This window comes from Portunus trituberculatus, chromosome 36 (genome assembly GCF_017591435.1).
Source record: "Portunus trituberculatus isolate SZX2019 chromosome 36, ASM1759143v1, whole genome shotgun sequence".
NCBI classification, from domain to species: Eukaryota; Metazoa; Arthropoda; class Malacostraca; order Decapoda; family Portunidae; genus Portunus; species Portunus trituberculatus.
In genome coordinates, this window is record NC_059290.1 from 7,666,594 (window position 1) to 7,689,181 (window position 22,588).

The following is a 22,588-nucleotide window of genomic DNA, read 5'->3' on the forward strand; positions in this document are numbered from 1 at the left end:
TAGATGGAGGATAAGGTGCCAGGTGGATGTGAGTGTAGATGGGCGTGAATAGATAGGGTGGATGCTGAGGTGAGGGGAGAGGGTGAGGGGTGGGAGGTGTCATCACGTGACTCACGGACCTGACTCATCCTGGTATTTCCCCTCTTCTCTCTCTCTCTCTCTCTCTCTCTCTCTCTCTCTCTCTCTCTCTCTCTCTCTCTCTCTCTCTCTCTCTCTCTCTCTCTCTCTCTCTCTCTCTCTCTCTCTCTCTCTTCTCTTCTCTTCTCTCTCTCTTCCTCTCATTCCTTCATTCCTTTGTTCCTCTTCCTTCTTTATCTGCCTGTGTTCCTGTTCTCTTTTCTCCCCCTCTCTCTTTCAATATCTTAAGTGTTTTTTGCTTTTCTCTGTTATTCCTCATTCCTGTATATCTTGTCTTCCTCCCTCTTCCCCTCCATCCTTTCTTCTTTGCATTCCTCCATCGTGCCTTTCATTTCTCCTTCAATTCCTTCGTGTCTTTCTCAGTCAATGCCTTCCTTCTCTCTTTTCTTCCATCCTGTTCAGTTCTTCCATCCTTTCTGTTATCCTTCAGTTCCTACTCTTCATGTCCTCCGCCACTCATGCCTCCATCCTTCCACCCGTCCATTCCTCCATTCCTCACGCCACACAGGCCTCCTTCAGCCTAGGCATGACAAGACTCGCCTCTGAGGAAGGCTGTCCCAAGCGTCACCACGTCACACACACACACACACGAACCAGTCTAAATAAAGATCTATAACATGTGACTTGACTCCTGAGATGCCCTGCGCCTCCTGGACACCCATTCACTCCCCACCACTTCGCCCACTCTCCCTTCTGACACGCCAAACTGTTCTCGTGACTCTAAAGTATCAAAGTGCGTTATTTCACCCCTGTTCGTGAGTTTTACAGGGGTTTCAGTCAAGATGGAGGGTGCAGGCATGTGGATCAAGGGTTTCAAGTTACAGGTGGAGTGTTTGTGGTGGAGGAGGTGGAGGAGGGTCTGCAACATCACCCTTACGTCCAAGACACTCCCTCGCCTGCCCCTTCGCCAGTATGCATGCCACGTCTGGTCCTCATGGCCTCCTCAGTATTACAGGAGGGTTGGCGTGGCGGGGAGGGCAGCATACCAAGAGGGAAGGCTGATTCTGATTCGCTGAGTGCCTGTGTGTGTTCGAAGCGGCCTGGCGTGTCCTCCTACTCCTCCTTCTACTCCTTCTACATACCTAGAGGACATCCTTCTTCTTCTTCGGCCTCCTAAAGCTTCTGATTCTTGTTATTCTCATTCCTAACTTCCATTCTTTGTCTCTGTTGTTTTTTCTCCAGTTTCACACCAAAATGATCATGGTAGGAGGTTCTATGCTGGTGTTGTGATCTTGTTTTCTTTTGTGGATGTGTAAGGTGTGGTGGTGCTCAGGTGTGACTAATTAAGGATGCTGTAGTATAGGTGTGGCTCTTTCATTACCTACCTGAGACGCGGCTTTACAATCAGGCGAGGTGTGGTTCAGGTGTGTGACTTGCTGGGAGTTAGTTCCGGCGCTCACGTGTGGCGAGGCTTCAGGTGTGGCTGCTTAATTAGACATAAAGGTGCAGGTGTGACACAGGTGTGAATCAGATAGAGTGACAGTAAGTGCATCAGGTGTGATTCTTGTATGTGGTGTCTAAGCGTGGGTCAGTCAGGTGTGTTGCCGCAGGTGTGGAGGAGGTATGGTTGTAATGAGGCATAGTGTGACTGTAAGCAAGGGTCTTTAATAAGTAAAGGCTTTATAACCAGACGTGGCGTGACTAATTACCCGTGGCGTGGCTGGGAGCGAGGCGGCGTGTGGCTGAATCATACCACTATAGCGCCGTACCTCCACTGCTCTCTAAAGGCTGTATAGTTGAAGCTTCACGGGTCTTTAAGGATGTTTTCACCGCTCTAGTGGCAGATTAACAATATTGCTACTATTCTGAAAGGAGAAACGCCCTTGAGAACCAGGCTTGTCATCTCCGTGGCCTTAGAAAACAGTCGTGGAAGCGTTTTTCATTTCCGTCCTTTGTTCTCACACTGCGTCTATTTTCAAAGGCCACAAATACGATCACCCGGGTTTTCAAGAGCGTTCCTCCTGTGAATAATGTAGAAATCTTGTTATTCTGTCACTGGAATCGTGAAATCGCCCTTAAAATTCCCGCGTTACTTAAACTAGACTAACACTTTGAGGCAGGGGCGTGACAGAGTGTTGCAGCACATGCGCTTAAGAACACAACTTCATTCTCCAGTGGTGTGTGATCCTTCCGTTTTGTTTTCCCTTCCCCAGCGTGTGTTCTTCCCCCCTGGAGCCTCTTACGCTAACTTTTCCATTACTGAGCTGCTCTTTGCCCCCCCTTCAGGCCCCAGCCGCCCCACAAACCCCCCTGGTGAAGCCCCTCTCCCAGCGGGTTGTTCCACCACTACAGAGCCCTCGCCACCATCCCTTCCAAGTTGGCCCTCTCTTATTTAACAGCTCTCTCTCGCTCTCCCTTAGTCTCTCTCTCTCTCTCTCTCTTTCTCTCCTTCCTCTCTCAGTCCAGCTTCATTACACCATCTGATCTGCCTCGCCATTAAAAGTTACTCACAACACCTACACCACCATCACCACCACCATCACCAACACCACGGCCAACTCTTTAATCTTTCTTTCCTCTTCTCTCTCTCTCTCTCTCTCTCTCTCTCTCTCTCTCTCTCTCTCTCTCTCTCTCTCTCTCTCTCTCTCTCTCTCTCTCTCTTCTCTCTTCTATCTTTCTCCCCTATTCGTTTTCCGAGTTTCTTATCATTTATATTCTCCTTAATCTTTCTCTCTCGTCTTCCTCTCCTTCGCCGTTTTGCTTCTTCTTCTTCTTCTTCTTCTTCATCTTCTTTAATCTCCCCGTCTGTCTTTCCTCCTCCCGCCGCGTCGTCTCTTTCCTCTCTTTCTCTCTCCGTCACGTGTCCCTCTCAATTTTATCATTAGGTTCCCTCAACACGCCTCTCGCACCGACCCTCGCCTTCAGAAATTCTTCCATCTCAGCACCGCCACCAGCCTTCCTCCTCCTCCTCCTCCTCCTCCTCCTCCTCCTTTCTGACTCACTGCTACCACTCTTCCCCCCTCTTCCGTCACCACAACCACGACCATCTTCACCACCTTCACCACCATCATCCTGAAAGCTTTCCCCGGTACACCATCACCATCACCACCGCTACTATCTCATCTCGCATCACCACCACCACCACCACCACCACCACCACCACCACCTAAACCCCTTGTCTCGTCCTTCTGGTGGCAGCTGCTGGAGTCTCAGGCTTGTTTACTCCTCCTCCTCCTCCTCCTCTTCCTCCTCCTCGTCCTCCTCCTCCTCCTCCTCCTCCTCCAGCTCCTCCTCCTCCTCCCTGGTGCCGGCGAAGTAATAAAGCATTGTGTGAGTGGACCGTGGCCATCAGCGGGTCTTGGGGCGTCAATACTTGGGTCTCTCTCTCTCTCTCTCTCTCTCTCTCTCTCTCTCTCTCTCTCTCTCTCTCTCTCTCTCTCTCTCTCTCTCTCTCTCTCTCTCTCTCTCTCTCTCTCTCTCTCTCTCTCTCTCTCTTCCTTTTCCTTTCCTCCGGACGCCGCCTTCCACCACCACCACCACTTCTGCCGTCTCCTCCTCCTCCTCCTCCTCCTCCTCCTCCTCCTCCTCCTCCTCCTCCTCCTCCTCCTCCTCCATCTCTTTCCCTCCTCCTCCTGTTTCCCTCGTCTCTTTGCTTTAGTTGGGTTTCATAATATTCTCTCTCTCTCTCTCTCTCTCTCTCTCTCTCTCTCTCTCTCTCTCTCTCTCTCTCTCTCTCTCTCTCTCTCTCTCTCTCTCTCTCTCTCTCTCTCTCTCTCTCTCTCTCTCTGCATACTCCTCTTTCTCCCCTTACCTCTCTCCCCTCTCTTTTTTCCACTCTCTCCCCTTATGTTGGCTCTCCCTCATGCCTTCCCTTCCTCGAGCCCTCTTTCCCTCTTCCTCTCCCCTCTTCCTCCTAGCTAAGCCCTCCGCGCCTCAGCCAATACCTAGCGTCCCCTCCGACCCTTTCTCCCCTCTTTCCCCTCCCTTCCAGTTTCCCCTCACAGCCTCCAGCTACCTGATGCCTCTCTCTCTCTCTCTCTCTCTCTCTCTCTCTCTCTCTCTCTCTCTCTCTCTCTCTCTCTCTCTCTCTCTCTCTCTCTCTCTCTCTCTCTCTCTCTCTCTCTCTCTCTCTCTCTCTCTCTCTCTCTCTCTCTCTCTCTCTCTCTCTCTCTCTCTCTCTCTCTCTCTCTCTCTCTCTCTCTCTCTCTCTCTCTGTTCATTCGTGTTCGTTTGCTTTGTTTGTGAAGGTTTGTGTGTGTGTGTGTGTGTGTGTGTGTGTGTGTGTGTGTGTGTGTGTGTGTGTGAGATAGGTTAGGTTAGAGTTCATTTTCTTCCTATTTTCTTCTCTATTTTCTCAATCCTTCTCTTCTTGTTATTTATTTTCTCTCCTCCTTCTCTCTTGCCCAGTAGGTAAAGATTCTCTCTCTCTCTCTCTCTCTCTCTCTCTCTCTCTCTCTCTCTCTCTCTCTCTCTCTCTCTCTCTCTCTCTCTCTCTCTCTCTCTCTCTCTCTCTCTCTCTCTCTCTCTCTCTCTCTCTCTCTCTCTCTCATTTCTTTCTTCCTTGCCTTTTCTTCTCACTTATTCTCGAACCTCTTCTTACTTTTGTCCTTTGTGTGTGTGTGTGTGTGTGTGTGTGTGTGTGTGTGTGTGTGTGTGTGTGTGTGTGTGTGTGTGTGGTGCTCTCAAGCCTAGCCATTCAAAGATATACATTCTGGAAATCCTGGAAGAGGAGGAGAAGGAGGAGGAGGAGGAGGAGGAGGAGGAGGAGGAGGAGGAGGAGGAGGAAATGAAGGAGAGAAAAGGAGGAGGAAGAGGAGTAGGAGAAAGGTGATTATGTTTTTGAAGAGAAGGAGGAAAAAGGATAGGAGGTAAGTGGTGATGGTGGTGGTGATGGTAGTGGTGATGGTGGTGGTGGTGGTGATGGAGATGAGTGATGGTGGTGGTGGTGAAGAAGAAGAAGAAGAAGAAGAAGAAGAAGAAGAAGAAGAAGAAGAAGAAGAAGAAGAAGAAGAAGAAGAAGAAGAAGAAGAAGAAGAAGAAGAAGAAGAAGAAGAAGAAGAAGAAGAAGAAGAGGAGGAGGAGGAGGAGGAGAGGAGGAGGAGGAGGAGGAGGAGGAGGAGGAGGAGGAGGAGGAGGAGGAGGAGGAGGAGGAGGAGGAGGAGGAGGGACACGCGCCACAACAGACCAACCACACTACGTAGAGAGAGAGAGAGAGAGAGAGTGACGCAGCAACCAGTCAGATCTTCACGCTCCTTACCACGAAAGATGACCAAAACAAAAAAAATCAGTAGACACTCCAGATTTCTTCGTGTATTATCCTGATTTTTCTGAAGATTCACTAGAGTTCTTGAAATATCCCGTGTTTTGTCTGGGATTAACTTACATTGATGAGAAGAGAAGAGAAGAACACACACACACACACACACACACACACACACACACACACACACACACACTGCCATGACTGTTTTAAATATATACATGTGATGCGTGTGGACGTAGGAGGGAAGGAAGGTGAGAGGGTGGGGTGGAGGGAGGAGATGCAGTGAGAGGAGGGAGAGAGAGAGAGAAAGGGAGAGGAGAGGACACGGAAGGGAGAGGGGGGGTGGGGGTAGAGCTTTGTCAATTGCCAAACAAACAGGACACCAGCGACCGTGCCAAGAGTGTGTGTGTGTGTGTGTGTGTGTGTGTGTGTGTGTGTGTGTGTGTGTGTGTGTGTTCACGTAAAATACTTTGAAACACACACACACACACACACACACACACACACACACACACACACACACACACACACACACACACACACACTCTCTCTCTCTCTCTCTCTCTCTCTCGACGCAAAAAAAAAAGAATTAAAACAAAGGAGAAGAAGAAAATACATAATGATAGTAACTGGGAAAGAAATGAAGTGAAAAAAAAAACTTTATACGAACAAACTTCAACTAACATCACGAATATGTGACGAAAAAGTAAAACAAGAAAAAGAAGAAAAATATGAAGAGTTGAGTTTATTTGATGCTCAGACCCATAAAAGAAAGGAAATGAAAATAATAAGTGATACTGAAAGAAATTAACACCAAAACAACTACTAGTAAGTATTATTAACTCTGTGCAACCCAATCCAACCCAACCTAACCTACCTCAGCCTAACCTAACCCAACCCAACCCAACCCAACATAACCTAACCTACCTCAGCCTAACCTAACCTAACCTAACCCAATCCAACCCAACCTAACCTACCTCAGCCTAACCTAACCCAACACAACACAACACAACCTAACCTAACCTACCTCAGCCTAACCTAACCTAACCTAACCCAACCCAACCCAACCTAACCTACCTCAACCTAACCTAACCCCCAACCCAACACAACAACCCTAACCTAACCTACCTCAGCCTAACCTAACCTAACCCAACCCAACACAACACAACCTAGCCTAACTTAATTCACCCCAACCCAACCCAACCCAACCCAACCCAACCTACCTCAGCCCAACCCAACCCAATCCAACCTAACCTAACCTAACCAAACCAAACCAAGCAAAACAAAATCATTACCATTACTATTATATTTACCTTCATCCATAGAGAGAGAGAGAGAGAGAGAGAGAGAGAGAGAGAGAGAGAGAGAGAGAGAGAGAATTCGTCAAAGTTAACTAAATGCTGTACTGTTTAACCACACAAAGCAAGAAAAAGAAGAAGAAGAAGAACAAGAAGAAGAAATAATTGTGATGATAAAAACAATAACAAAGCAATAAAATATGAAAAAAAACACCTACGTAGAGAGAGAGAGAGAGAGAGAGAGAGAGAGAGAGAGAGAGAGAGAGAGAGAGAGCGTTAGTGTCAAATCATGGAAATAAGGGTGATAAGCGTTGGAGGAACTGAAGCGGTACTCGGCGCAGTGAAGGCAGTGTCCAGGTAACGCTGAGACTCCAAGGGGGGGGGAAGGGGAGAATAGGTAATAAGGGTGATGAAGTCTTACCTGTGATCTACCTGCTACCTGTTCATTACTCTCTCTCTCTCTCTCTCTCTCTCTCTCTCTCTCTCTCTCTCTCTCTCTCTCTCTCTCTCTCTCTCTCTCTCTCTCTCTCTCTCTCTCTCTCTCTCTCTCTACTCAAGTGAACTTTATATCTTTGTGAGTGGCTGGAGAGGCGCCTTACCTGTATACACCTTTTCTGGGAGAGGATTTATAGGCCTAAGAGAGAGAGAGAGAGAGAGAGAGAGAGAGAGAGAGAGAGAGAGAGAGGAGGTAGGAGTTCGTAGCTATGGGGAAAAGCGAGAGAGAAGACTGCCCGAAGGAGAGGAAACTTGTGGTGTTGATGCAGCTTTAGAGAGGCTGAGGGAGTGAAGGAAATGAAAGGGACAGGTAACACAGGTGAGACGGGAGTGCATACCTGGCTGGAGATAGATAGATAGATAGATGAATGGGTGAATGCATGGATGGATGGATGGATGGATAGATAGATAGATAGATAGATAGATAGATAGATAGATAGATAGATAGATAGAGATAGGTTGAAATAGATAGATGGATAGGTAATTTATTGACCTTATCTCATCACAGCATACTTTCAATAGCTAGTATGGTCAGTTAGGTTACTCTTGCACTAACACACTAGATAGACAACAAATCACTATAAATATACAAGATAAACACACACACACACACACACACACACACACACACACACACACACACACACACACACACACACACACACACACACACACACACACACGAAAAAAAGGACTACTACTACTACTACTACTACTACTACTACTACTACTACTACTACTACTACTACTACTACTACTACTACTACTAACCACCACCACCACCGATGTCACACCTGTAATGATTGTTGGTCGAGTCACCTGAGTATGTGTGAGAGGGAGGGACGCTTTATTAGTTGCACCTGAACACCTGAAGGGGAAGAAGAGGGAGAGGATCAAAGGCCGAAGAAAAAATAGAGGCGTGGAAGAGAAAGGGAGGGATAGATAAAGAGAGAGGTACTTTTCCAAAGAGAGAGATAGAAAGGGAGAGGGGGAGGGAGAGTAGTCAGTGTTGTTATCGTGGACTTGTTGTTGTTGTTGCCACAGAATCGCAAAAACAACGTCACGATTTGTCAGATTGTACCGACGCCACGAGCTTGTTGAGGCCTTGACGGGGAGGCGCGGCGCAGCTGGGGCGGGGGAGCATGTGTTGGGGGAGGTGAGGGGCAGGCGTGCAGGAGGCTGGTGGGGGGAGGAGGGGTGTGAGGTTCGTGGGTGTGGGTGGTAAGGGGAGGAAGCGAGTGGTGGTGTGGTGGATTGTGTTTTGATGAGGATATGAGGGTGACTAGAAGCACCGGGGAGGTAGAGGCGCTAACTCCCTCCTCTCCCCTCTCCCTCCTCTCCCCTCACTCCCTCTCCCCTGCCTCCATCCTGGCCACGCACACTGCACACTCACTCATTCACACCCTCACTCTGACTCTCAACATTCAACATGGAAGTAAATTTGAGGAACACCAAGATATGTTATGATTTAGTTCAGTTAGGTTTACTTTATTCATTTTTGTTTATTTAAAGTCTTGGGCTTAAAGTTTTGCCCCAAAAATGATGTAACTTTTTAACATTTGCTTTATTTTACCACAGGGAATGTTAAAGTTTGAGGGAAAGTTCATAGGGAAAGGAGAGAGAGAGAGAGAGAGAGAGAGAGAGAGAGAGAGAGAGAGAGAGAGAGAGAGAGAGAGAGTGTATGTGAGTATGTGTATGAGTGTAAGTGTGAGTGTGGATCCTTTACCTTTTATCAGTGGCATATTCACACACACACACACACACACACACACACACACACACACACACACACACACACACACACACACACACACACACACACACACACACACACACACACCACTTTCTCTCCCTCCATTGTCCTCTCTCCTTTCCTCTCCATCTTTTCTCTCACTCATCCACTTATTTCTCACCCACACCCACTTCTCTCTCTCTCTCTCTCTCTCTCTCTCTCTCTCTCTCTCTCTCTCTCTCTCTCTCTCTCTCTCTCTCTCTCTCTCTCTCTCTCTCAATTTTATTATAGAAATGTTGAACAAAATTCACACGACCTTATGTGTGTAACGAGGAGGAGGAGGAGGAGGAGGAGGAGGAGGAGGAGGAGGAGGAGGAGGAGGAGGAGGAGGAGGAACACGCGAGCAGACAAGGAGAAGAAAGGAAGAGGCAACGAACAAAACTTGACATAAAAAGAGAAATAGGAAAAAAATAAAAAAGTAATAGAAAAACAAGAAACAACAGATGAAAACGACATGATTGGTGTGAACGAAATGAAAAAGAGGATGAAGAAGAAGAAGATGATGATGATGATGATGATGATGATGATGATGAACACACAGACAATAACTCTTTCATTCCCCATTTGTTACCTCTTTACGTGTCACCTGCCGCCCCTTCCCACCTCGCCCCTCCTTCTCCTGAGTTCATGTGGGAGAGAAGCTTCTGTTTATTGCTTCCGGGCGAGTCATTAGTTCCTGAGCTCATGACGTGGGAGGGAGGAGGAGGGAGTAATGGTGTGTGTGTGTGTGTGTGTGTGTGTGTGTGTGTGTGTGTGTGTGTGTGTGTGTGTGTGTGTGTAGCCGAAGGACAGAGTTGGTGTGATTGCGTGATGGAGTACATGGTGTGTGAGGGAAGGTGAAGTCTCTCTCTCTCTCTCTCTCTCTCTCTCTCTCTCTCTCTCTCTCTCTCTGGGACGATCTTTGTACTAAAAAAAAACATTCAGACACGTGAGGTATAGTGTGTGTGCGTGTGCGTGTGCGTGTGCGTGCGCCTGTATGTTGCTATATCACCCTTATCACCACAGTCACATCGCTTTCCATAGAAAAAAAAAAAAACTGGAGCGTTAAAAAATCTTGGTGGTGACGTTGGTAGCGGTGGCAGTGCGAGAAACAATGACAGCTCGCCTCGTAATGTGTGACCCCCGCGGCGTGCCAAGGCTCCCGTGCTCAACCAAACAATAGCGGATGAGCCTCGCGCTGCCAAGGATGAGCTATTGTGCATTTTTCAAGGTCGCAAGAGCCTATACCGCCATGTGTGTTGCTGGAGGAAGTGGATCCGTGAGACTCAAGTGTGGTGGTCGTGTTTCCTGCTCGCTTTGTTTCCTCTGATGATTTGCAAAGCCTGCAGAGATGATTAGTGGTGTTATCTTGGCTCTTTCTTTTCTTATTCATTGTTGCTGTCGTTCTCTTCCTCCTCTTACTTCTCCTTCGTCTTCGTTGATGATGCAAGATTCGTGATAAATTGTCTCTATATCCGGAAATAAAACAGTCTTCAAACTCCCAGTGGCTCGTATCACAGCTTGTTGGGACTTAAAGATAAAGCAGCTGAAACGTTTGACAATACTGTGTGTGTGTGTGTGTGTGTGTGTGTGTGTGTGTGTGTGTGTGTGTGTGTGTGTGTGTGTGTGTGTGTGTGTGTGTGTGCTTTCACTGCTTTCCCTCTCTATTCATTACTTGTACAATTTCAATCATCGCGTGCTCTTATTTCAGTGCTAAATAGACAAAGAAAGTTGGCATTACAGTTACGAAATAGCATAGAACATTTACATGGATAGAATTTGTAATAGTATGTGTGTGTGTGTGTGTGTGTGTGTGTGTGTGTGTGAAGGTTACCAGCTGTTGTCACCACCACCACCACCACCACCACATCTTCCCAAACCACCCCTCCCTCTTTCCTTCCCGCGCATCAAGAAGGACGTTAAGCGCTCAGTGATTTACGTGCTGGCAAGGGCTTTTATTTTCATGAGACCTTTTTTTCCTCCTAGACCGCGCGGAGCTTGTGTGTGTGTGTGTGTGTGTGTAAGGGCGAGGAGCGTTGGCTGTTATTATTCATGTCCTTGCCGTGTGAGATGCGCCGCGCCTCGCCTCCCGCTTTGTTACCCTTGACTGACTGACTCGCGGGGAAAGAGGAGGTGCTAAACTTTCCTATTTAACTGAGAGGCGTAGAGAAATGTGTTATTGTATTATGTGTTTTTAGTTTTTTTTCCTTTTATCCTTCTAACTCCATTTTGCTTTGTTATCCTTGACTGACTGACCGACCCGCTGATGTGCTGAACTTTCTGACTTAACTGAGAAACACAGAGAAATGTGTTATTGTATTGTGTTTTTACTGTACTCTCTTTTTTTTACCTATTATTCTTCTAACTCCCTTCACTGAATGACTTGACTCGCGTGGGGGGGTGCTAAACTTTCCCTATTTAACTGAGAGAAGTAGGTAGAGAAATGTGCTATTTATTGTATTATGTGTTTTATAAGGAAGTAATTATATATCACTTGTCTTAACTGATTTCTAACTCTTTAATCCGTATTTTGAAAGCTTTATATTAAGGATGTGCAGAACGTTCCTATTTAAATGAGTAGAGGAGTGTGTTTTTATATTACGTGTTAACCATTGCTTCCTCTGACACCGTGACGAGATTGCTTTGTTCTCACTCCAGACTGTTTTCAGAGACCAGGTATGAGTTGTCGGGTTTTGAGTGGTGCTTTCCCAACAGATCATACCGTTACTAAACTGTGTATACTCATGCAAATACAATGACAAGTCCTAGCAACTCACAACACAGCCTCATCAAACGAAAGACGCCGAAATGTTTGAGGATGATACGTAGAAAATGACGACGTAAAAGAAAACGTGATTGATTTGGTGGCGTAACTCAAACTTAGAGAATTTTGAGAGCTATTTTGAAGCATTAGGATGATGGTGGTGATCGCGGTGGTGTGAGGGATGAGGACAGCCACCCACGCCTTCCTCCCTCACTCTCCCCTTGCTCTTCCTGTGTCCCTCCCTCCCTGTCCCTCCCTCCCTGCCATCAGCGGCGCCTCAGCACTGACAAATATACAAGTTAGTGCCGCTTGGGTGCGCCTCTCCGCCTCGCCTCGCACTGATCTACCGACCGTGTTCAATTTTTACCTGTGGATTTTTATACTGAGAATTGATAATAATTTGATGGTTTTTGTGTGTGCTCTGAGTGGTTTGTTTTAAGTTTCCTTTCCGTGTTTTCTTTATTTTTTTCCCTTCTTTCTTGTGTCTTTATCTTTTTCATAAAGTTTGCGTTTTTTGTGTGATTTCTTTTTCTTTACAGTTTTTTTTTCTTTTGCTTCTCTCTCTCTCTCTCTCTCTCTCTCTCTCTCTCTCTCTCTCTCTCTCTCTCTCTCTCTCGTTTTCCCAGTGGAAGGACTAGGATTTACCCCCTGACTCACCCTTGACTCAGCGTGCTTCTTCCCTATGACTCACCTGTCCTTCCCTCCCTGCAGGTGTTGTCGGAGACGGAGAAGGGCGAGGTGCACCGCCACGTGCTGGAGATGATGAAGTCCGTGGCGGTGACTGAGGCCAACTCCGGCGTGCTCAACTTGAAGACTCACAACAGACGCGCCAACAGCCACACCCACAACCACAACTCCACCACCACCGCCACATCCACCACCACCAGCACCACCACCTCCTCGTCCTCGTCCTCCTCGTCCACCCCTACCAGCCAAGCCTCACCGGACGCCTCCAACGCCACCACCAACAACAGCACGCAGGAGGGCCATCCGTTCCGGGAGTACATGGACAACCCGGCCCCCGACACCTCTGTTTCTGATAGCGAGGAGATCATGGCCTATGTCAACATGAAGGTTGGTCTGCCACGCACCTACAGACAGATAGATAGACAGATAGATGGGTGGTTAGTGGGATAAGTTTTATGTTAGTCAGTTATTTATTGGTTTTATTGAAGTGAGAGGTTCATTATATACTTTCATTATATACTTTTTGTCAACTTTATTGTGAGAATGAGAAATGAGGAACTTCTGATACTTGTGTGTGTGTGTGTGTGTGTGTGTGTCAATATTGGAGTTTTTATCAGGCGACCCTCTTGAGCAAATTTCAGTGAACCTTTTTAATCACTCACACTTTTCAGTTTCCCTTCCCAGCATCTTTGAACACCTGCCACTCACCCTGCCAACACCACACCTGCCACCCTCCCAACACAAGCCAGACCCTAGTCACCTTTGTACCATCCCTCAGCACCTGTTTTACTGTGCCACCCTCCACAGGTGCACCTCGAGGACGATGACATCCTGGGGTGGTGGTCGGGCACATCAGCTTCAGGCCTCTCCACCCTCCGCCTGCTGGCCCGCAAGATCCTCTCTGTGCCCGCCACCTGTGCCTACGCCCACGACGTGTGTGGCCACGCCCGCCAGGCCTGCCAAACCATGGGCCTGGTGGATGAGTCTCACCTCAACAACGTTCTCCACATGAAGTACAACATGAACTAGAGATTCCCATAGATTATATTTTCTATTCGGTTGCCAAAATGAAGTATTTATCCACTATAGGCCAAAGGTTTGTGCCTGAGGAGTACTTTTTTAACTACTGGTGTAAGAACAGTCTAGGAAGTGATGTATAGAGTGTCATCGTTAGTTACACTAGTTGTGGGACCTGCAGCGGGCGAGGCCAGGATCACAAATTGTGGGTGTGCCTCGGGGGCTTCCTCTGCATGCTCATGGAAAATGAGATGTCATAGAATAGTGAGAATAACCTTACCTGTTACCTTGACTTAAATATCCTTGGACAAACCTCACTTTGTCCTCCATTTTAGCAAACACAAAGCTCATATTTCACACAACAAACTGCAATATTTTTACTATGTATCAAACACACGTCCAGTTCTGTAACAAAGAGTCAAGTTCAGTCACTATTCAAGCATCACAAGCAACCCTTTCAGGTGTTAAGATAAAAACACACAACCCTTGTTTTTTACAGCCTGGCCTCAGCTGTGGGTCCCGACAAGCTCACGTGAATGAAGCCAAAATGTAACTCACTTTTTTTGCCATATGAACAGCTGTGACGTGGGGCGAGTCAGAGATTATTTCCAACAAGGATGTAGTGTGTGTGTGTGTGTGTGTGTGTGTGTGTGTGTGTGTGTGTGTGTCTGTGTGTGTGTGTGTGAATATTACTGTGAAGTAGGACATGACACCAATAATTCAGAAAGAGGGAGAATAAAATTTCCCAGAGAGAGAGAGATTACACTGAGATGTGTTTATGAATGTGAGAATGTGAAGCAGGATGCAATGTCAGCAGTTCAGATGACAGAGATTAGGTGAAAGTTTAGATAGAGAGAGAGAGAGAGAGAGAGAGAGAGAGAGAGAGAGAGAGAGAGAGAGAGAGGTGCATTGTGTGAAAGAGAAACACTGTATTGAGCTGTTTGTGTAAAAAGAATGTGAGAATGTTAAGTAGAACAAAATCAACAGTTCAGATGATAAAGATTAAAACTTCAAATTGAGAATGTGTGAGAGGAGGAGACAGTACTAGGCAGTGGATACAAGACAACATGTGCATACAAAACATATGTGTCAGATGCTGTGAGCCTGGATGTGGCCAATGTATAGCCTGGATTAGGAAACTTATCTTTATTTATTCAGTGTGTGTGTGTGTGTGTGTGTGTGTGTGTGTGTGTGTGTGTGTGTGTGTGTGTGTGTGTAGAAGGTAATGCTCAAAGGTAACACAGTGAGCAGGTTATTTTGAGGTTGTGTCTTGGTTGTTAGTGTTTACTGTTTAGCTTAACAATATCCCTTTCCAGTCCCTATAACTAGATGTGATGTTTATTCTTTGTTCTTTGATCAAGACTAGTTATGATGCGTCACTCACTTCTCAGAATGGTTGTACGACTAGAGTAAGAACAGTGTGTGTCAATTTTTTCTCTTGGAGTCGAGTTAGGATAATGGAGTAATAGTGTGGTCAGAATGATAAAGTGTTTGGTTCCATGGACTGGTAGAGTTTATCACCAAAGCGCTACCAGATTGGCTCTCGTCTTGAGTTCAGTAGTGAGAAATGGTAATGAATTAGATGTAGTACACTGCATTCTTATTGTTTATTGAGAGACAGGAGTGTGGATTAAGGAAACACAGTGGATTCTTATTGTTTATTGAAAGACAGTAATGTGGATCAAGGAAGTACAGTTTTTGTATTATTAAATGCTTTAGAGGAATCAGGAAGGTAGGCATGTAATGCAGACAATTGATCAGTATTGTATTGCTTCCAAATGCCAAGTAATTGTACACCTCCTGAATTAGTTTCCATGGGGCAGGTGGAAGAGTGTAAGAAAGAGGCATTTGTTTATTGCCTCAACTTTTCAAATGAGGTAGTGAAGTAGATTTGAGGAAGGTTGATGAGAAAATTCTTAAATACAGAAGGATGAGTTTCTTGGTGTGTGTGTGTGTGTGTGTGTGTGTGTGTGTGTGTGTGTGTGTGTGTGTGTGTTTGTGTGTGTGTGTTGGTGACTTCCTGTAGTGTTTCTCTCATGGTTGTGTTTTAGTCTCCTCCAGTTATTCTTTACCATTTGTGGTGTAATATTTTCTTTAAAAGGTTCTCATTAAGTTAAATCCTCATCAGTTACTTTTACACATTCAAGGAGAGTGAACAAACTTTTCACTGTTTACTTTTACTTTGAAAATCAGTGACTCATTTCCTCAACTCTGGTCTGGATGTGTGTGATGAGTGAAACATTATTCATCTTGAACACTGAAGTTGATGGATTTACATGGTGACAATATGTGATTCTTCCATATTTTGTAAGTATTTGATATTTACATTTGCATCTGTAGACATCAAAGGCTTCCACTTCAAAACAGTATTGATACAAACTTGCTAATTTGTTCATTGTTTGATTTTAATAAGTTTAAGTCACAAGTCGCCAAATATTTTGTAAACTGCAAATGTAATGAAGTGTCAAACAGATGGATTGATTGACAGGGAGAGAGAGAGACAGAGAGAGAGAGAGAGAGAGAGAGAGAGAGAGAGAGAGAGAGAGAGAGAACACTATTTCCAGCTCCTGTATATGTGTTTGAGAGGGAGAGAGTGAGAGTTCAGGTTGGATATGTAGATTGCAGTTATTTAGTGTTTCTTTAAGTGGCAAAGAAGCAAAAAGCTGATATCAGTGATAAGATATAAAGGCTCCATCATCAAAGGAGGTGAAGAAGCAACACTAGGAGCTTGTTGTAGCTTAACTCAAAGAATGTTTAAGTCTGGAAGTGAGACACAACGGAGAGAAAGATTACATTTCATTCCAGTATTTACCTGCAAAACTTAGAATCAGCTGTGAATGTGAAAGAAGGATAAAATTAAGCATTAGAAGTAGAAGAATAGGAAAAGTAGATATCACCTGGTTAGCCAAATTCTAGTAGAAATCCCCAAGGCTCAATGATTTCTCTTCCGCCAGAGTTAGATAGACAGAGTGATAGACAGATGATGAAGGGCATAAAACCTATTGGCTCAGAACAGATCAAAGATATCAGATTCTATAATGATAGTTTAATTAATGTACTTTATGTTGCTCAATTCTTAAGTGGTGAACAAACATTCTGCCTGTTGAGAGAGAGAGAGAGAGAGAGAGAGAGAGAGAGAGAGAGAGAGAAGGTTGTGCCAAAGACTCCCACGTATGCTCAATTTTTTTGCGGTAGTCCAAGTGTTACTGTGTTGATGTGTTGTTGAGGTGAGGAGTGTTACGTGCGTCACAGTGTTTAGGCGAGTCACGTTGTGTTATCATTGTGGGGACGGAAAATTACAGAAAAACAGTGACAGAGAGTAAAAAAGGAATACCTGTTGTGAAGGAGAAAAGGAAATAGAGGAAAAATGCGATATAGACATAGGAGAGATAAAATGGAAAGTGGATAAGTATTCTATTGCTTCTAGATAGAAAGAGAGAAAGAGAGAGAGAATCTTTGTGTGTTTAGGTATCATAGTTTTATCAATAATCTGTTCTTCCCTCCAGTAAACCAATACCTCTTTAGGGTTGTTATCAGTGTTGTGTTAAGGAAGAAATTAACATTCTCTTCATTATTTTTGTGATCATCTTTTATTATTATTACTATGGTCAATCATTACTGTGTTGTTATTGTGGTTGTGTCCACCACACCATTGTCTTTGATGGCAACTTTGTGATTCTTCCGTAACATTTCGTTCTTCCTTCCGTCAATATGTGTTCTATTCAGTAGTTGATAATGATAATACTAGTGTACTGTGCATCAGCAATGTATAAACAAACCTGCAACAGATGTGCCAAACTTTTCGAAACACAAAACTTACTTAGTGGTTTCTGAAGAGACTTTTCTCAGATATTTAGATACAAAAAACAAAAACATTTACTACTACTACTACTACTACTACTACTACTACTACTACTACTACTACTACTACTACTACTACTACTACTACTACTACTACTACTACTACTACTACTACTACTACTACTACTACTACTACTACTACTACTACTACTACTACTACTACTACTACTACTACAACAGTATCAGCATATGTTAATCCTACACTTTTTATACAATATTATACATATATGGATTGAAAGGTTGTATACAAGACTGTGTTGTGTAGTTCTGTATGTATCTTCCATTGCCATACTTTAGGTGACTATGCCAAATTGGTGTGTTCATTAAGACAGGTGTTGAGGAGAGGAGGTGCACAGGTGGCAGTGTTGAGGCAGACAGCAGCAGAAGGGAACAGTTTTCTCACTCTAACAAGACTCAGTATGAAAGAGAATAGTTTTTCATTTAACCTTGGACTCACATACTTTACAATGAAGACACAAGATTTTTCATCTTTAGATCTCACTTTTGTTAGGATAAAGTGTCATCCAACCTTTTTGTTGTAGTTTGTGGAAGTGGTTGAGGGAAATCATCTATTGTCTTGTATTTTAGTGTGTTATGGCTGATGATGCTGCTGACTCTGCCTCATTTCTGTCACCTGGTATCTTAGTGAGTTGTAAAGATAGGTGAGCAGTTATGTCTACCTACAGGAGCACATACATGTAATTAGCATCTACAGAACAGAAATCTCATCTGAATGAATGATTTAAAGTCAACTTTGTGAACCAAGAAAGTTTCTTTACTCAATCTTGTGCCATCTGGATATGATTTCTTAGTTTGTTTTAATTTCATCTGGTACATTCAGATGGATTTCCCATTCCTGTGTGCTGCCATTCAAGCAAATTGCTGTGAATGTGACAGATGAGCGTTGGCCTTGCTGGCGAAGAGTAAGATCTGTGAGGCACAGTGTGTACAAAACAAAACTGATGAATGTCAGTATAATGTGTATGTAGTAGTGTGTTTAGGATGAAGCTGGCGTGACGGTGAGGTGATGTGAAGGTGCATCAGACGTGTTGTGAGATAGGTCAGGTGTGTGTTCATAGTGGGGTTGTGATGTGCACCCCGTATGTTGGCACTTTATTGTCTCTTTAAGTGTTGCTATTGTCGGTTCTCATTTTTTTCTGTATTCCTTATGAGACGTGAGGAGTTTTGTACATTGTCTCGCTTCGTGCTGTGTTCACAGAAGATAGGTTGTCATGTGTTCTTTTGGCTTTTAGGGTGGAAGGGAAAAAAGATAATGTTTGAATCAAAACCATGAAAATCAAAGTTTGTTTAAAAAGATAATTGTTCGTCTAAAAGCAAATGAAGTATGAAGTAAAGTTCATAACATTTTCTTCATGTGAACACAGACTCTTTGCTGAATAATCCTTTATTCACCTCAAGTCAGGGGCGAGCAAAGCCTTAGTAACTGAAGTGGATACATGAATGAGTCAGTTGAGTAATATCTAAACAATTTGACTCATTCCTTCAGTGCATAAGAAAAGATGTATAATTTTTCTTCAATCACTTTGACGCACATTACCAAGGTTGTATGGAGTGAGGTGAGGAGAACAAGGGAGAGCCAGACAGAGACAGACTAATAAGTGATGAGAAAGGTACGTTGCCAGTCCCTGACTCTTGTTATGGGTACAGAAATAGGTAATTATGTAGGTGTTAGTCGACCTGGGCTGATTCAACCACAGGTATTGACTCTAAGGTTTGGATTCTTAAAAAAAATAATGGTAATTTTTCCAGAGTTGTGCGTATTGGCCCAAGCATTCCACGCGCCTCGGTGCAACTTTGTGTGTGTGTGTGTACATATATATGTGTATTTGTCTTGTTATTTACTCTTGTTATTATTATTGTTTCTTTGTTTGTTTTCCTTCTTTTTTTTTCCACTGCCCTGAGGATCAGCTGAGAGAGTTGGAAGCTTGTGTGAGAAAATGCAGTGAAAAACAAATATGATCACAGCGCAGCACGTCATGCTGCAGTTCATCAGTTGTAGTGCTTTTTGTTCTTTCATTTGTGATGTTATGGAAGAAAAGTTGATTGCACCTGTTAGCTGAGACTTTCAAGACCAGCATTGGACTAATTTGCACCTTGTACTTGAAATTTGTGATGAGAACGAGTCACAAAAAAAGAACAGAAACAAACAAACAAACAAGCAAACAAGGGAAGGAAGTGCAGTGCTCAAGTATAGGTTTTCTCCTTATTATTTATTTATTAATACTAACTTATCAAAATCCTTTCTGCTCCTCATTTATCGCCGGCAGAGGATTGTGGGTAAGGCTTGTGGTGGTGTGGGGGAGGAGGGGCAGTGCTTAACTGTGCCCTCTTGTGTACATATAGTGACACACACACACACACACACACACACACACACACACACACACACACACACACACACACACACACACACACACACACACACACACACAGTTATAGCAAGGTTACATGTCTATTTGCTCATATATGTAGGAATGTAGTATAATTATTATTTTTTTGGGGGTGCGTATGTGTGTGTGTATATGTGTGTGTGTGTGCATCGTTTCGTTTCTATATCATGTATTTTTGGGGTTTAATGTTGTATAATTAGTATTTCTGCAGACTTTACTCATTTTTTCTCATCTTTTTAATATACATGTAGAATCTCTCTTTATTTTCTCCTCTTACTTTCATTCATTTTTTTATATAATGTTTATAAAATCATGTATCATTAACTTATGAATTAACTACAATTCTGTATATGGTTGTAGTGCTTTTCTGTTGTCCTCTTTGCAACTCTTGTTCCTTGTGTATACATCGGGGCGTCTGTGTGTCTGTATGATCAATTGTATGTTATTATTATTATTTTCCTTTACAGGTACTATCAACAGTCGCTCTCACGGTTCATTGTCTGTCAGCATTCCAATATTATTTCGCTTCTAACTCCTTTCCGCTGGTCTGTCCTCTCTTCGTGGGGTCTCTGAAGGGTATAACACTAACTTGTCTAACGTTGTGTGCCATAACTTTGTAAAAGACATTATTATTTTTTATACTAAACTTTTCAACAATAAACTTTTTGCATTTTTCTCAGACGAAACTGTTATTACATCCTTTTATTTGTGCTTTTTGTTCGTGATCTGTATTTGTCTGAAGTTGTTGTCTGTAAGGGAAGGTATGAGAATGACGATAAATAACCCCAGTGAGGTCTTATAACACTGGTTCAGGCGTTGTGAAATATCATTAAAGCCAGCTGTGACCTCCCTGAACGTTTCCCTTTGTCTCACAGCACAAGAGGGCAGTTATAATCTGCCCTCTAAATACAACCCTCTTCCTCCACACAAGATTACATGCATCAAACTACACCTACATTCTTCACACAAAATTTAAAACTGGAAAAAAAAAAGATCCCTATACTATCATTGGAGTCCCCATTCTAACTACAACAACTTGTTTGGGGACGGGCACCTCAGTAGGCTTTCTTTTTGTCATATTTTTTGTTGTCCTTGGCCGGTATTCCCTCTTATGTAAAAAAAAAAAAAAAAAAAAAAAAAACTAAGAATACGGTAGAGAATCATGTTACACGAGATGGACTAAAGCTAATGCAGATAGAAAAAAAATAAAAAACTGATCTATTAAGTTTTATACAATACAGCTCGTATCATTCAGTTATTTTGTATCTTAAGTGTTATAACTACGATGTCGACAAAATTCGCGTGGTATCGTTGCCGTTTGCCATTTGAAGCAGTGTTTGTTTTACGTCATGAGAGTGATAGGGCCTTTAGAACCACGGCCGTCTCATACAGGCCTGATGGATGTGACGTCAGTGCGAGTAGGCCATCCGCGTCTTCTGGGTGTGTCGGGAGTGTTTTGGAACTCCGCCTTGGTCTTGTTTTAAGTGGTTTTGGTGCACTCACTAGGCCTTCTGCCATGCCTTCCAAGTGTTGCGTTCCTTTATGTAAAGGGAATTACAAAAGTGGGCCAAAGGTGTGCTTATTTTCATTCCCAAAAGAAGAGAAGCTTGCGCGGGCTTGGCTTCATGCTATCAAGCAAGCAGATTCCACCCCAACCAAAAACACCAAGGTAAGTAAACTAAACCAATGTTTATTGTATACAACTAGTATAGTTTTATCCACATTATAATACAGGGTGTAACACGAGTTTCTGCGAATACTTCTAGAGGTGAAAGTACAAGTTTGTTTAGTCGTGGGGTGAAATTCAAGTGCATGTGGCGGGGTGACTGTTACACCGGCTGGGCCGGTCGGGTGTTTTATGTTATAGAAACACTATATCAACTTACTCCACCTTACTGTAAGTGTGTGGCATTTTGTATATATTTTCTTCCTTTGGAAAATCACAGCACAATCAAAATTTATTTACCGTCACCGTCTTAACGTGAAATTTCAAACAGCTAATTTTCTGCTAGATAGCCTCACTACCGCCTTCCTGCCAGGGGAGGTGGGTAGCCTTTTATTTTATTTGTCACTAATTACAGACATGTTAACATTGTGTAATGTTTACCGGTAAATTCTAATCTGTAATACCACTTGTCTGATCATGGGATACTGTAACACCCACAAATTTGCAGAAATGATTGAATAACCCACTACTTTTCACCATCGAACAAACTGCATAACTCGCTATCATTTCTACAAGTTTTGGGGTACAGCAATATTCTGCAATGAGACGAGTAGTATTGACTGAGAGGTAATTTACAGATAAATCTGACACCGTGTTAGAATGTCTGTAATTACTGACAAATAAAGTAATAGGCTATACGGGGACACCTTGCCTGCCTGAGGGAGGCTAGCAGCAGATCAGCTGTTCGGAATTTCACACCAAGATTGACGGTAAATAAATCTCGATGGTACTGCATGATTTTGACAGACAAAAAATCTCTGTTGAAAGTACCACACACTTACAGTAAGGTGGACATGGTGTTTCTACGAAATAAAACAATCGCCCGTACCAGCCACACTTAAATTTCACCCACGACTAAACAAAGCCTCAAAAGTCATATGAGTATAGAACATTTTTACTTAGAATAACTTGTTCTTTCGCCTCCTAGAAGTATTCGCAGAAACTCGTGTTACACCCTGTATAATGATGTGATGATATCAGTTTATGATATATTTAGTGTAGGTGAACATAAGGAACCTTGGCTACTCGAGTACTACCTTAGGTTTGGTTAGGATAGGTAAGGGTAGGTTAGGGTAGGTTAGGTTAGGTAATGAAACAAATGTATTGATCAACATAAATGTTTTGAAATCAAGAACAGCTTTTATGCCAATTAATTGTTGGTAAGATAAACAGAGGAAGGTGGGCAATAACCTAACCCTAGCCTGCCCTAACCTATC

General features: G+C 43.7%; 1 protein-coding gene across 1 annotated transcript in view; it reads left to right on the plus strand.

The window, feature by feature from the left end:
* The window catches only part of LOC123513663, a 61,324-nt gene extending 41,000 nt beyond the window's left edge, over positions 1–20,324 (plus strand). Inside the window, 2 exon segments of the mRNA XM_045270977.1 lie at positions 12,381–12,743; positions 13,164–20,324. Coding sequence (XP_045126912.1) covers positions 12,381–12,743; positions 13,164–13,385 — 585 coding nt within the window. The 3' untranslated portion in view covers positions 13,386–20,324.
* The last annotated feature ends 2,264 nt before the right edge of the window (positions 20,325–22,588 follow it).